Consider the following 16,048-nt stretch of genomic DNA (forward strand, 5'->3'; position numbering starts at 1 on the left):
GAGCTCCAGCATGGACCGAATGGGAGGTATGGGGTCTGCTCACCATATGGGGAGATGAATCCATACTAGCTGAACTCTGTTCCACTAAACGAAATGCCAAAACATTAGAAAAAGTCTCCAAGGGCATGAAGGACAGAGGCCATAACAGGGACACACAGCAGTGCTGCATGAAAATTAAGGAGCTAAGGCAAGCCTACCACAAAAACAGAGAGGCAAACAGAAGATCCGGGGCAGAGCCACAGACATGCCGCTTCTACGCTGAGCTGCATGCCATGCTAGGAGGTGCAGCCACCAGTACCCCAACCCTGTGCTTTGACTCCGTCAATGGAGACTCACGCAACAAGGAAGTGTGTTTTGGGGACGAGGAAGATATGATGACGAAGAGACTGAAGATAATTCACAGCAAGGAAGCGGAGAAACCGGTTTCTCCAACAGCCAAGATATGTTTCTCACCCTGGACCTGGAGCCAGTAACCCCCAAACCCACCCAAGGTGTGCTCACGGACCCTGTAGGCGGAGAAGGACCCTCTGGTGAGTATACCTTTGTAAACATTACACATGGTTTAAAGGCAAGCGTGTTTAATGATTAATTTGCCCTGGCATTCGCAGCCTGTACAGCTACTGCAAAAGTCTGTTAATGTATGGGGATGGAGCAGAAATCCCAGTGTTTGCTGGCATTCAGACAACATCCATTCCTTAGCTCTCCCTGTGTTATCCTCAGGAGAGCAATATCATTCATGGTCACCTGGTTGAAACAGGGTGCTTTTATTAAGGGAACATTCGGAGGTGCCCGTTCCTGCTGGGCTGTTTGCCTGTGGTTGAACAGAAATGTTCCCCGCTGTTAGCCACATGGTGGGGCGAGGAGTGAAGTGATCATCCCAGAGAATAGCGTGATGGTGGTGGGGTTATTTGGGTTTGTGCTGCACGCTAACCCACAAACCGCAGCCCCTCCTTTTAAATTGCAAACCCATTTTAAATGGCTAACCCAATGGCTGCTTGGTATGGGAAATGAGGGCGCTGCTGTTTGAAACCATTCCCACATGTTATGAAAGTAAAGAAGCCAAAAGACTGTGGCTTACCATGACTGCCTGCAAGCTGAATTCTGTTGCCTGGCACTGTGTGAGTAATCTCTCACACCATAACAGCAGGCCCTCAATATAAGAGGCAAAATGCAACCTTGTAACGAAAGCACATGTCCTAACACACCGTCTGCTGCCAAAAGGCAAGGAGTTGCTGCTGTGTAGCAATGCAGTCCCATGTCTCCTAGCATCCAGGAGAGTTACGGTGACGGTCAGCTGTGCGGGTTCCATGCTTGCCGTGGTATGGCATCTGCACAGGTAACCCAGGAAAAAAGGCGTGAAACCATTGTCTGCCACTGCTTTCACGGAGGGAGGGAGGGAGAGGGGGGCCTGATGACATTTACCCAGAACTACCTGCAACACTGTTTTTGCCCCATCAGGCACTAGGATCTGAACCCAGAATCCCAATGGGCAGCAGAGACTGCGGAAACTGTGGGATAGCTACTCATAGCTACCCACAGTGCAACGCTCTGGAAGTCGACGCTAGCCTCGGTACTTTGGACGCAGTCCGCCGACATAATGCACTTAGATTTTTTGTGGGGACACACACAGTCGACTGTATAAAAACGATTTCTGAAAAACCGACTTCCATAAATTCGACCTAATTTCATAGTGTAGACATACCCTAGGACAAAGTCCCTACTTTGAAGAGTTCACAAACTAAGGTTCCAATCTGGCAAAAATGTGTGTATATGCTTAGCTTTAATGCTGTGAACAGCCCCATTGAATTTAATGGGCCTAAGGCTCTGAGCCTCCAATGAGCTCCTCACAGAAGGACTTCTGTGTCTGCACAGAGCCAACTCAGCGGTGCTACGACCAGGCCCCTGTCCACACAGATAGACTGCAGGATCAAAGCACCAGGACAAAATCCTTCAAGTACATAGAAAATCAGGGTTGAAAAGGGACCTCATCTAGTCCAACCCCCTGCTCAGCGCAGGACCGATTCCCAGGCAGATTTTTGCCCCAGCTACCTAAACGGCCCCCTCAAGGACTGAGCTTACAGCCCTGGGTTTAGCAGGCTAATGCTCAAACCACTGAGCTATCCCTCCCCACAGTGTGGGCAGACTGCTGTGTCTGTACAGAGCCTCACAATGATGTGCCCAGGCAGATCCAGCTGCAGCACTGGGGCCTAAAGAACCCATCCTGTGGCCCTTACTCATATGAGTAGTCTTTCTTCACATCAGTAGCTGTGCTAAAGACAATGTGAAGGTTTGAATGAGTAAGCAGTGAGCATTGCAGGATCAGGCAGTTTTTATAAAAGTTGGGGGCTTTTTAATTAGGCATAAGGGAAGGATACTCAGGGCCAGTGCAACCCATTAGGCGACCGAGGCGGTCGCCTAGGGCACTAGCATTTGAGGGGTGGCATTTCAGGTCCTTCGATGGCGGCTGGATCTTCGGCTGCCCCAGTTGTCGTCAGCATTTAGGAGGAGGGACCTGGGGCAGGGGAGCGCGGGGAGGGCCGCCTGCAGCAAGTAAGGGGGAGCACGGCCCGCAGGGGAACCGTTCCCCGCCCCAACTCACCTCTGCTCCGCCTCCTCCCCTGAGCACACTGCCCCGCTCTGCTTCTCTCCCTCCCAGGCTTGTGGCACCAAACAGCTGATTGGCGCCGCAAGCCTGGGATGCGGGAGAAGTGGAGCGGCTACGGTGTGGTCGGGGAGGAGGCGGAGCAGAGGTGAGCTGGGGTCGGGGGCTGCCGCACAGCTCCCCATGCCAGGGAGAGCTGCCACGGGGGAGGAGGGGGCACCTCAGAGCAGAGGGGGGGAGCTGCCGCAGGGAGGGGCAGAGAGCTGCCACAGGAGCGCAAGGTGGAAGTTTCGCCTAGGGCGCAAAACATCCTTGCACCCACTCTGAGCATATTGTTGGTACTGGTTTGTGTTAGCGACTCTCACAGAATCAAACAAATAATATAAAATTCACCTTTGAACTGAGACCAAATATAGAAAGACTCAAACCCAAAAGCAAAATTTCTGAGAAAGTTACAAGCAATTGAAAAACAGAGATTCATCATGAAAGTCCATATGTAACCTTAACTACAGTGCAACCTCAATTTTCCAAAAATACCAGGGAGACCAAAATCTTTGAGTAGTCAGTGGAAGCTGAACCAGCAAGATCCTCAAAGATCAGACTTCAAAGTCTACTTCTGATGTTCTTTTCCCCCAGACCGCAGACATCCAAAAACTGTAGCTTCCTCAAAGCTAGTTATCTCGGCAGAATTAAACAATGAAATATCGCTTAGACCTAGCACTAACCTCCTACTGTATTTTGCTGAGCTATCTGGCCTTGGGGGAATTCGCATGTGACTCCCAATTCAAACCTCACTTATCTGAGCCACACCATTCCCTAAGCCAAGATCCCATCACCCATACTAAGGATAGAGGGATTTGGGGTGCAGCGGACCTAGTTACAGAGAACTGAATTATAATTAATGCTCGTTTCAAAACTTGAAAAAAAAAGGGAATGACTTGTTGCAAAGCGCAAGCCATAGTAGTTTAGGTTTATAATATTGCAGTTTAAGTCTTTTCTGTAATAGTTTGGTCAATGTTTTTTCCGTTTGTATCAGACTCAGATGAAGAACTAAACATACCCTCTTGTCCTTGCCGAGCAATGGCTTGCGGAACCTCTTGTGTCCTGCAGAATGGTGGGACCCTGGGGAAGGCAGAGAACTCACGTTGAGAATCAATCCCTCATCTGCCTCCATGGTTTAACATACAGCTTTTGCTGGGGCCTTTATCTGCAGTAAAACCACAGCCCTGAAGGACATTACTCCATAGAGACACGCATGCGACTGCAGAGAACCAGAAGCTCCTAAGGCAGAGTTTAACTGCAGCTAGCTACACCAAACCCCACATGTGCAACCCAGCCCCAGCTCAACTCAGTGAAGGAGGACCCCAAACATAGCTGTCTTGCAAAGTCCCCTAAACAGCAAATCGCGAAAGCACTTCTCTGGACAGACTATTACATTTTGAGCCAACCAGCTCAGGCTCCTACATTCTTACTGAGAGAGGAAGAATTTAATTTGAAGGGCAGTGGTTAAAGTCCCTCTCTCTCTCTTTTTGCAGTACCAATAAGACATTTATAATCTCACCCACTTGGGCTGCTCTCAAACTGGGGGAAAAATGTGAAGGGGGGGGCGTTTCTTTTTTGCAAAATACATGATTAATGAATGAGATTCTTAAAATGTTGCTTTTACGTTTGTAGAGCAAAATGCTTCTTTCCAAAGAAAGCAGCTTTAAAATTACTCTACAATTCCTATTCCAAATATTTGCTATTTTCCTACTTTATTCTTCCCAAAATCTCTCCCAATCCCATGTATTTCAGAATTAAAATGCATTTCACTGTAAATATCCACGTGTACAGCTTTCAGTATCCCCAGGACAATGGGTTAGTGTACACCACAAATCCATAAGGCCATCAAGTATCTTTGGTGAGGATGGGCAGCAGGTCATGTAACTACGCAGACCTATTGATTGCTGTAAGGGCTGTGAGCTTGCCAGTGGCTGAGGATTCAACTGTTACAAATCCTACATAGTTTCCACAGGCAAGCCTTTTAATTTGGATTAAAACTGAACTTGGGTTCAGTGAGAACATAGCATTTTAGTTTTATTATTATTTATTTTATGGGTATTGCACCCAAGCACTCCACTCATAGACCAGGGCTCTACTGTGCTGGGTGCTGCACAAACACAGAACAAAAAGACCCTGCCTTGAGCAGATTACAATGTCACATCTTCAATGTAATAACAGTAATTACTGTCACTGTACTATGTGGAATATAGTAATATCATTTAGTATACAGCTGCACTGTGTTATTATCGCAGGGGACTAGACTAGATGACCTCTCGCGGTCCCTTCTAGTTCTGTGATTATTCGTTAAATCTCTGCCATCATGTCATAACACTTGTTGATATCATTGTAAATTCTTCCCTGCCTCATTTTGGAAGGTTGTTACTACAGAGTAATATAATTGTAGTTCACATGTAATATTAATGAGTATTGTTGTGGTTTATTATAATTGTCGCCCCCATGCAACATCAGTATTGATCACTGTTGTGGATAATATCACTGTCCCTCATGCGCTCTGGGTTGTACCCACTCTAGTGGTTGCTCTAGCTCCAGCAGGAAGGGATTTCATTCAGGCAGTGGCTAGGACACCCCTAACCCAAGCCAGGCAATGGTCCTTTATGGTCGCGGGCTCGCAGGGCGCGGCGCATGCGCGGTGCGCTGCGAGCGGCTTGTGTGAGGGGGCGGCAAGATGGCGGCGGCGGAGGCAGCTGGAAGTGGGGGGAGTCCTGCGCTGTCCTCGGGAGGGGAAGAGCCACCAGCGGGCCCCGAGTCGCCGGCAGAGGAGGCGGTGTCAGCGGGGCCGAGCGCGGGGTTCCGGCTGACGGCGGTGCGGAGGGAGCCGGCCGTGCGGCTGCAGCACGGCGTGAGCGGGCTGGAGCCGCTGGCCTGGTCTGAGGACCACCGGGTGTCGGTGAGCACGGCCCGGAGCATCGCCGTGCTGGAGCAGCTCAGCGACATTCACAGCGGCGGGCAGGAGCTGGTCATCCACCGCACGGCCGTGCCCGCGCCCGCCGCGGGCTGCCTGCTCAAGGTGAGAGACCGGGGTCCCTCCTCTTCGGCCCTGGGGATGGACCGGGGCCCCTCTCCCGCCTGGGCGCTGCAGGGTTGAGCGCCGCTCCCTCCCCTCGATCATCCTTGTCTCCTCCCGGCCCCGGCGCTCTAGTTCGGGGCTTTGTCCTTCGGCTTTTCCAGCCGTCCCCCTAAATGTGAGGCAGGAGCTGTCTCCTGAGGGGAGACCCCTTAGACCTGCCCACAGGACGCCCCTGACTATTCAAAGCGATGTGACCCATTCCCTACTCTTGGCCCCATCACCCAAGGGAGCGCTAGCCCAGTCCCCTTTCCACAGCTACTGCTATTGTCTGAGGTTGTCCTGTGTTGGAGGTACATGTGGCTTTGTTTACTAATGGAGTTTTTCTCCCCCTGATTCCACCTCCACTGTTCCTCAGACCCAGGGTAATCCATCTGAGGATTAATTACTGGACAACAAATTATTTATCCTGGGATAAACTTTGAGGTAATTTCTTAGTCCATGAGCATAGCCATTGTATAGGATCTGTGTTGACACACCAAATAAATACCCCTTGTACACAAAAGCAAGAATAGTTTTTTGCTTGGACTAGTTTTTTTTTTAAATGGAGATATACCTTTCTCATAGAACTGGAAAGGACCTTGAAAGGTCCTCAATACCATCCCTGACAGATTTTTTGCCCCAGATCCCTAAATGGTCCCCTCCAGGATTGAACACAACCCCAGGTTTAGCAGGTCAGTGCTCAAACCACTGACCTCTCCATCCCTCGTTTGTATGTGACAGAACAAATTATTGCCTTGTATAGTCACTGAGTCCATCTATGAATAGCTCGTTCACAATCAGTGCCATGCAAAAAAATAGTATGGAGAACGTTCATTCTGAACGTTACTTTTTAAAAAAAGGTTGTTGCTTTTGGTTTGCTTCTTGGAACAGCTCCTAGAGTAGACTGACTGCATTTTTGCCTATAATAGAGAGAGAAGGTGGGTGAGGTAATATTTTATTGGAGCAATTTCTGCTGGTGAAACATAAGCTTTCAGGCTTACACTGAGCTTTTCTTCAGGTCTGGGAAAGGTACTCAGTGTCCTTTTTCTTCTACTTTCATTTTGTATAGGGCACATTTCAGTGTGTTCTTGTTGTACTGTGTAATGCAGGATAGTCCCTACGTAAAAGGATAAATGGACACAAATCAGATATTAGGAATGGCAATATACAAAAACCTGTAGGAGAACATTTCAATCTCCTTGGACACACAATAGCAGATGTACCATCCTGCAGCAAAAAAAACTTCAGGACCAGACTTCAAAGAGAAACTGCTGAACTTCAGTTCATCTGCACATTTGACACCATCATCTCAGGATTAACCAAAGGCCTGGCCTACACTACGCAATTAAACTGATTTTAGCAGTGTTAAACCAATTTAATGCTGCACCCTTCCACACAACGAGGCCCTTTATATCGATATAAAGAGCTCTTTAAACCAGTGTCTGTACTCCTACTGGTTTTGTATGCTGTGGTAGAACGCGAATGGCGGCAAGTGAACCAAGCAGTTCCTCTTCTAATCCCCTCTCTCCGGTGGCAGTGTGGGTACAATATAGACATGCTTCTGTGTTCATCATCAACCCATGTGAGTGGTCTGGCTGGCTGGTGAGTCGGCCAGGGGCCTGGGTTTAAAAATGGGAATGACTCTGGTCATTCCCGTAATGGTACAGAATGGGCTGGTAACTGTCTTCATCACAGTACTGGGGGCTGTAGCTCCATCACACCCCTCCCTTTCATGTGTAAATAGAAAAAAGATTCTGTACTGCTGACTATTAGTAGTTGGGATGCTGGGCTCCTTTCCCTGCCCGTTCTAATGTCCTGGCCTGGACTATCATAGAGCGGGAGGCTGCTCCCCTCATTTTTATCTCACTAACAAGTTCAGTCGGTTATCTTTATCCTGCATTCTTTATTACTCATCAGACACAAATGGAGGACACTGCAACCGAGCCTCAGGAGGGATTGGGAGCAGGGAACACCGGTTTGGATTGCTTGCAGGGGCAATCCACTTGAATGGCATGTAGCTCCATCATTTCTGCGGGATTGACACAGAGCAGCTGTTGGCTCTTGGTTCTCGTGGTACACTAGTTTGCCTAGACGTATGCCACGTTTTCTAGCAGGAATGACTCTATTTTTAGTACCATAGGGAGGGATGATTCAGGGATCATTCCATTTTTGTCTTTGCACCCCCAGCTGACCTCAGCCAAGGGCATCCATTGAACAGCAGCAGGACTAGTACAGAACAACTTGATAACCGCATCTCATTGCCAATTTACTATAGCATGACAGCGTAGGCAGAACAACTGTCTGATACCATCTTGATCTTGCAAAAGGCAAATGATCGCTGATTGTCTGTATGTACGCTTTGCGTACCGTGTCTGTTAGCACATCCAGCAGACTCGGTGACAGTGAAAAAGCTGACGGGCTCCATGTGGTGCTGTGCTATGGGCTTGCAGGGCAATCCAGGAAAAAGCGTGAAAAATGATTGTCTGCATGTTTCAGAGGAGGAATGAGTGACATTTACCAGGATCACCCACGACACTGTTTTGCACCATCATGCATTGAGGTGCTTTCAACCAGATTCAATGGGGGGGAGAGCGGGAACTATGGATTCTGCTGGGTATACGGATAGCTACCACAGCGCAACGCTCAGAAATCGACGCTAGCTCGGACCAGGGACCCACCATCCGAATTAATGTGCTTAGTGTGGGCCGGCTTGCACTTGACTTAACAGTTTGTTAAACAGTGTAATATGTTAAAATTGGAATAATCCTAGTGTAAGACTACCCAAAGTACGTGAATTGGCTAGCCAACTACAAAGCAATTTGTCCTCGAGGGACAATGCTTTGTAGTTGGCTTAGCCATCTCACGTATCTTTGGGTATGTCTACAACTAGGATTATTCCAATTTAACCATATACACTGTTTAACAAACTGGTTAAAGTCAAGCTGCACCGGCCCACACTAAGCACATTAATTCCGGATGTGTGGTCCTCTGGTCCGAGCCTAGCGTCGATTTCTGAGCGTTGCGCCTTGGTAGCTATCCGTATAGCTATCCAAGCATTCCGCGCTCTCCCCCCCATTGGAATATCTGGTTTGAGACCTCAATGCATGATGGTGCAAAACAGTGTGCGTGGGTGATCCTGGTAAATGTCACTCATTCCTCCTCGTCGAAACAGGCAGACAATCATTTTCACGCCTATTTCCTGGATTGCCCTGCAACCATAGCACAGCAACCTAATGGCGCCCGTTCAGCTTTTTCACTGTCACCGAGTCTGCTGGATGTGCTAACAGACACCGGATACTGCAAGCGCACAACAGCTCAGGCATTCATTTGCCTTTTGCAAGATCAAGATGGTATCTAGAAGTTTTCTGTACGCTGGTCAGCTATTGTAAATTGGCATGAGATGCCGGTTATCAAGTTGTCTGTACTGTCCTGCTGCTGCTGTTCATGGATGCCTCTTGGCTGGTCAGCTGGGGGTGCAAAGACAAAATGGAATGACTCCCTGATATCTCCTCTATGGTATCTAAAATAGAGTCATCCCCTTGCCTAGAATAACGGCAGTAAAACAGTCTAGAGCAACCCAGTGTACCAGAGAACCAGAGCACAGCTGCTCTGTGTCAGATTCCCTGCAGAAATGATGGAGCTACATGCCATTCAAGTGAATTGCCCTCTGCAAGCAATCCAACCGGTGCTCCCGCTCCCCAACTCCTCCTGAGCTACGGTTGCAGTGTCCTCGCATTTGTGTTGAAGTAATAAAGAATGCAGGAATAAGAAACGAACTGAACTTGTTAGTGAGATAAAATGAGGGGGAGCAGCCTCCGCTCTAGGATAGTCACAGGCAGGACATTAAACGGTGCAGGGAAAGGAGCCCAGCATCCCACTACTATGATAGTCCAGCATACAAGAATCTTTTTCTTTACACATGAAATGGGAGGGGTGATGGAGCTCAGCCCCCCAGTGTACTGTGATGAAAGACAGTTACCAGCCATTCTGTACCATTACGGGAATGACCAGAGTCATCCCATTTTTAACCGCGCCTCACTGGTCCGACCTCCCGAGCCAGCCGGAGCCACTTCACTGGCTTGATGATAAACAGAATGCCAGATCTATATTGTACACCATACTGCCACCGGGAGGGGGAGGAGAGGTATTGCTGTTTACACTGCGCACGCATCGCGTCTACGCAGCAGCATGCAGTAGACATAGCGTGACATTGAAAAGTCAAGAAACGATTTTTTTCCCTTTTCTTTCACGGGGGGAGGAGGGGGCAAATTAACGAGCTATACCTGAACTCACCCCGACAATGTGGTTGACCTAACAGTATTGGAGCTCAGCAAGAATGCAAATACTTTCGGAGACTGCAGGCGAAGAATGTGGATAGCGTGGGTCCTCAGTACCCCCCCCTCCCTCATTGAGCGGTCCCATTTGATTCTTTTGGCTTTCCATTTACGCCTGGTCACCACAGCACCTGTGCTGGCACTCTGTATCATAGCCTGGTTAGAATTCAAATGCTTTGTTTCTTTCGTCTTCTGTAATGAGCTCTGAATAGAACCAGTTTGTCTCCCCATACAGCCCCCCGGTCAGATACAGTATCTCCGTACCCGTCCCCATGCGTGGAGCTCTTTGCGATTTCGGACTGCCTCGCCACCCCTGCTGATCAGAGCTCCACGTGGCAAAACAGGAATAAATTCCCCAAAAGTTCGCGAAGCTTTTCCCTGGTTTACCTGGCCAGTGCATCGAGTTTGGCTTGCTGTCCAGAGGCAGTCACAATTGGTGCCACTGTTGGGGATTTACCGCCCGGAGGCCATACTGTCGATTTGCGCCACACTAACCTAATCCGATTTATGGTAATACGATTCAGCGCGTTACTCCTCGTCGGGGAGGTAGTACAGACACTGGTTAAAAGCTCTTTATATCGATATAAGGGCCTCGTTGTGGGAAGGTGACAGCATTTAAATTGGTTTAACCACTGCTAAAATCAGATTTAATTGCGTAGGTAGGCCAGGCTTTGGTTATCCTGAAGATGCTGGTGTCCAATGTGCGATGAACAGTTCAGCAGTTCTTCTTCTGAAGTCTGGTCCTGAAGTTTTTTTGCTGCGGAGACATCTGCTTTGTGTGTCCAAGGATAAATGTTCTCCTACAGGTTTTTGTATTTGCCATTCCTAATATCTGATTTGTTCGTCCATTTATTCCTTTTACGTAGGGATATTCTGCATTTACACAGTACAACAAGAACACACTGAAATGTGCCCTATACAAAATGAAACCGTTAGAAGAAAAGGACACTGAGTACCTTTCTCCAGACCTGATGAAAAGCTCAGTTGTAAGCCTAAAGCTTATGTTTTCACAGCAGAATTGCTCCAATAAAATATACCTCACCCACCTTCTCTCTTCTTATTATAGGCAAAATGCAGTTCAGTCTACTTCTAGGAGCTGTCCAGAAGCCCCAACCAAAGCAAACAACCTTTTTTTTAAATAGTAACGTTCAGAACTGCACGTTCTCCAACGATTTTTTTGCATGGACACTGATTGTGACCGAGCTATTCAATAGATGGACTCAGTTGGACTATACCCAAGGCAATAATTTGTTCTGTCAATAACCACGAGGTTGGGAGGTCAGGTGTTTTAGCACTGACCTGCTAACCTGGGGTTGTGTTCAATCCTGGAGGGACCATTTTTAGGCGATCTGGGGCAAAAAAGTCTGTCAGGGGATGGTACTTGAGGATCCTTTCAAGGTCCGTTCCTCAGTTCTATGAGAAAGGGTATTCTTCCATTAAAAAAAAAACTAGTCAAGCAAAAAACCTATTCCTTGTCTTTGGGGTACAAGGGGTATCTTTATTTGGGTGTCAACACATCCTATACAATGGCTATGTGCTCATGGACTTTAAGAATATTACCTCAAAGTATTATCCCAGGATACTAATTTGTGGCCAGTAATTAAATCCTAGATGATTACCCTGGGTCTGAGGAACAGTGGAGGGTGGATAGGGCGAGAAAAACTCCATTAGTAAAACAAAGCCACATGTACCTCCAACACCGGACAACCAGACAATAAGCCCAGTAGCTGTGGAAAGGGACTGGCTAGCCCTCCTTGGGTGATGGGGCCACGAGTAGTGAATGGGTCACATCGCTTGATAGTCAGGTCCGTGGGCAGGTCTAAGGGGTCTCCCCTACAGGAGACAGCTCCCTTGCCTCACATAGGGCCGGACGGCGGGTGGGAAAGCCGAAGGACAAAGCCCGAACCTAGACGCCGGGGCCGGGAGGAGACAAGGATGAGTTCGAGGGGAGTGAGCGCGCTCACCTGCGCGCCAGGCTGGGAGCGGGCCCCGGTCCATCCCCGGCCTTAGAGGAGGGACCCCGGTCTCTCACTTGAGCAGCAGGCCGCGCGGGCGCGGGGCACGGCCGTGCCGGCTGGGATGACCATGCTTCCTGCCGCCGCTGTGAATGTGTCCTGAGCCTGCTCCAGACGCGCCGCTGCTCCGGGCCGGCTCACGAACCCGGTTGGTCTCAGACCAGTCCAGCGGCTCCAGCCCGCTCACGCGTTGCTGCGCCGCACGGCCGGCTCCTCCGCCCGGTCAGCCGGAACCGCCGCAGCTCGGCCCCGCTGAACCGCCTCCTCTGCGGCGACTCGGGGCCCGCTGGGGACTCTTCCCTCCGAGGACAGCGCAGGACTCCCCACTTCCAGCTGCCTCCGCCTGCCGCCATCTTGCCGCCCCTCCACAAGCAGCTCGCAGCGCCACGCGCATGCGCGCGCCCTGACGAGCCCGCGCACCATAAGACCATTGCCTGGCCTTGGGTGTGGTAGGGGTTCCTAGCCACTGCCTGAATCGAATCCCTTCCTGCTGGAGCTAGAAAGCAACCACTAGAAGTGGGTACACCAGAGCGCATGAGGACATGATTAATCCACAACAGTGATCAATACTGATGTTGACTTAGGGCGCGACTAATTATACATAAACCACAACATACTCATTAATACTTACATGTGAACTAAATTATATTACTCTGTAGTACAACCTTCAAATGAGGGGATTTACAATGATATCAACAAGTGTTATGACATGAGCAGAGATTTAACCGAATAATCACAGAACTAGAATGGACCGCGCGAGATGTCATCTAGTCTATCCCCTGCGATAATAACACAGTGCAGTGTATACTAAATGATATTACTATTTCCACATAGTACAGTGCAGTAATTACGTGTTATTACATGAAGATGTGACATTTTAATTCTTTGCTCAAGGCAGGGTCTTCTTTGTTCTGTGTTTGTGCAGCACCCAGCACAGTGAGCCCTTGGTCTATGCAGTGGAGCGTGCTTGGGTTGCAATCCCATTAAAATAAATAATAATAAAACTAAATGCTATGTTCTCACATGAACCCAAGTTCAGTTTTTAATCAATTAAGGCTTGCCCTGTGGAACTAGTAGGATTTTAACAGTTGAATTCCTCAGCCACTGCAACTCCACAGCCCTTACAGCTCAATAGGTCTGCGTATTACTGACTGCTGCCCTCCTCACCAAAGATACTGATGGCCTTATGGATTTGTGGTGTACACTAACCATTGTTTCCTGGGATACTGAAGGCTGTTACACGTGGATATTACAGTGAATTGCATTTAATTCTGAAATAATGGGATTGGAGAGATTTTGGGAAGAATTAAAGAGGAAATAGCAAATATTTGGAATTGGAATTGTAGAGCTTCTTTTTTAAAGCTGCTTTCTTTGGAAGAGCATTTTGCTCTACAAAACGTAAAGCAACGGTTTAAGAATCTCATTCCTTAATCATGTATTTTGCAAAAAGAAACGCCCCCCCTTCACATTTTTCCCCAGTGAGAGCAGCCCAAGTGGGTGAGATATAAATGTCTTATTGGGGGGGGGGGGGGGGGGGGGGCGGGGGGCGGTTTGCGGGGGGCTACTGCAAAAAGGAGAGAGGGGACTTTTAACCACTGCCCTTCAAATTAATTCTTCCTCTTCAGTAAGAATGTAGGGCCTGAGCATGTTGCTTCAAATGTAATAGTCTGTTCAGACGAAGTCTTTCGCAGATTTGCTGTTTAGGGACTTTGCAAGAGCAGCTTGTTTGGGGTCTCTTCACTGAGTTGAGCTGGGGCTGGGTTTGCAATGTGGGGTTTGGTGTAGCTAGCTGCAGTTAAACTCTGCCTTCAGGAGTTCTGGTTCTCTCAGTTGATGCGTGGTTTACTCTATGGAGTCATGTCCTTCGGGCTTGTGGTTTTACTGCATAAAGGCCCCAGCAAAACCTGGTATGTTAAACCATGGAGGCAGAATGAGGGATTGATATCTCAACGTGATCTCTGCCTTCCCCAGTGGTCCCACCATTCTGCAGGACACAGAGGTTCCGCAAGCCATTGCTTCGGCAAGACAAGAGTATGTTTAGTTCTTCATCATGAGTCTGATACAAACGGGAAAAAAAACATGACCAAATGTTACAAGAAAAGACTTAAACTGCATATTAAAACCTAAACTACATGGGCTGCGCTTTTGCAACAAGTCTTCCCTTTTTTTTCAAGTTTTGAACGGCCATTAATTATAATTCAGTTCTCTGTAACTAGTCCGCTGCACCCCAAATCCCTCTATCCTTAGTATGGGTGGATTGGGTCTTGGCTTAGGGAATGGTTGTGGCTCAGATAAGTGAGGTTTTGATTGGGGGCACATGCGAATTCCCCCAAGCAGATGGGGGGTTAGTCTCGCAAAATTTACGGTAGGACGTTAGTGCTAGTCTAAGCTGATATTTCATTGTTTAATTCTGCCGGAGATAACTAGCTTTGAGGAAGCTACATTTTGGTGGTCTGGCGTCTGGGGGAAAGAAATCAGAAAGTAGACTTTAAGTCTGATCTTTTAGGATCTTTGCTGGTTCAGCTTCCAAACTAAGACTCTCAAGATTTTGGTCTCCCTGAATTTTTTGGGGAAATTGAGTTGCAACATGTAAGTTAAAGGTTACATATGGACTTTCTGATGAATCTCTGTTTTTCAATTGCTTGTTTATAACTTTCTCAGAAATTATTGCTTTGGGTTGAGTCTTTCTTATATTTGGTCTAGTTCAAAGGTGATTTTATATTATTTAATATTGAATTCTGGTGAGAGTCGCTAACACAAACCCAGTACCAACATTGCTCATGAGTGGGTGCAGGATGGTTTTGCCGCCCTAGGCGACTTCCACCTTGCGCTTCCTGTGGCAGCTCTCTGCCCTCCTGGGCAGCTCCCCCTCTGCTCTGAGGTGCCCCCTCTCCCCCGTGGCAGCTCTCCCTGGATGGGAGCTGTGCCGCAGCCCCGACACCCCCAGTCACCTGCTGCTCCGTCCTCCTCCCCGACCACACCGTACCGCTCACTCTCCCGCATCCGGCTTGCGGCGCCAATCAGCTGTTTTGGTGCACAAGCCTGGGAGGAAGAAGCAGAGCGGGCAGTGTGCGCAGGGAGGAGGTCGGTAAGCAGGTGAGTTGGGGCGTGGAACGTTTCCCTGCGGGCCGTGCTCCCTTACCTTGCTGCAGGCGGCCCTCCCCGCGCTCCCCCTGCCCCAGTCCCTCTCCTAAATGCTGCGAAAACTGGGGCAGCCGAAGATCCAGCGCATCTAGGCCTGAAATGCCACCCTCAATGCTAGTGCCCTAGCGACCGCCTCGGTCGCCTAATGGGTTGACTGGCCCTGAGTATCCTTCCCTATGCCTAATTAAAAAGCCCCCACTTTTATAAAAACTGCTGATCTGCAATGCTCCACTGCTTCCTCATCAACCTTCACATTGTTCTTTAGCACAGCTACTGATGTTGAAGGAAGACTACTTCATATGAGTAAGGGCCACAGGCTGGTTCTTTAGGCCCAGTGCTGCAGCTGGATTCCGGGCACATCATTTGTGAGGCTCGTACAGACACAGCAGTCTGCCACACTGTGGGAGGGATAGCGCAGTGGTTGTGCAGCATTAGTCTGCTAAACCCAGGCTGTAAGCTCAGTCCTTGAGGGGGCCGTTTTAGGAGTGGGGCAAAAATCTGCCTGGGAACGGTCCTGCCGCTGAAAGCAGGGGTTGACTAGCATGAGGTCCCTTGTTCACCCTGTTTTCTATTTATTGAAGGTTTTTCCGTGGGCTTTATCCTGCAGTCTCTCTGTGTGGACAGGGGCCTGGTCGTAGCACCGCTGAGTTGGCTCTGTGGCAGCACAGAAGTCCTTTCTGTGAGGAGTCTTCATTGGAGGCTCAGAGCCTTAGGGCCCATTAAATTCAATGGGGCTGTTCACAGATTACAGCTTAAGCTATACACACATTTTTGCCAGATTGGAACCTTGTATTGTGAACTTCTTCAAGTAGGGACTTTCCTGGGTTTCTACACTATGAAATTA

The 16,048-nt window shown here is 48.8% G+C and overlaps 2 protein-coding genes across 4 annotated transcripts in view; one reads left to right on the forward strand and one right to left on the reverse strand.

Annotated features, from left to right (window-relative positions):
• DDX31 (DEAD-box helicase 31) overlaps nucleotides 1-3,959 on the reverse strand; it is a 68,447-nt gene extending 64,488 nt beyond the window's left edge. The window contains exon 1 of the mRNA XM_032779263.2: nucleotides 3,663-3,959. Coding sequence (XP_032635154.1) covers nucleotides 3,663-3,776 — 114 coding nt within the window. The 5' untranslated portion in view covers nucleotides 3,777-3,959. The remainder of the gene's footprint in view (nucleotides 1-3,662) is intronic.
• A 1,328-nt stretch (nucleotides 3,960-5,287) lies between these two features.
• GTF3C4 (general transcription factor IIIC subunit 4) overlaps nucleotides 5,288-16,048 on the forward strand; it is a 65,948-nt gene continuing 55,187 nt past the window's right edge. For 2 of the 3 annotated variants that reach the window (XR_004373567.2, XR_004373566.2), the window contains exon 1: nucleotides 5,292-5,672. Coding sequence is in view for 1 of the 3 variants with exons in the window: in XM_032779199.2 (XP_032635090.1) it covers nucleotides 5,331-5,672 (342 nt within the window). In the remaining 2 variants the exon portion in view is untranslated. Of the gene's footprint in view, nucleotides 5,673-16,048 lie in introns of all 3 variants that reach the window. The other variant, XM_032779199.2, reaches the window with a different exon arrangement.

This window comes from Chelonoidis abingdonii, chromosome 24, assembly GCF_003597395.2.
Source record: "Chelonoidis abingdonii isolate Lonesome George chromosome 24, CheloAbing_2.0, whole genome shotgun sequence".
Classification (NCBI taxonomy): domain Eukaryota; kingdom Metazoa; phylum Chordata; order Testudines; family Testudinidae; genus Chelonoidis; species Chelonoidis abingdonii.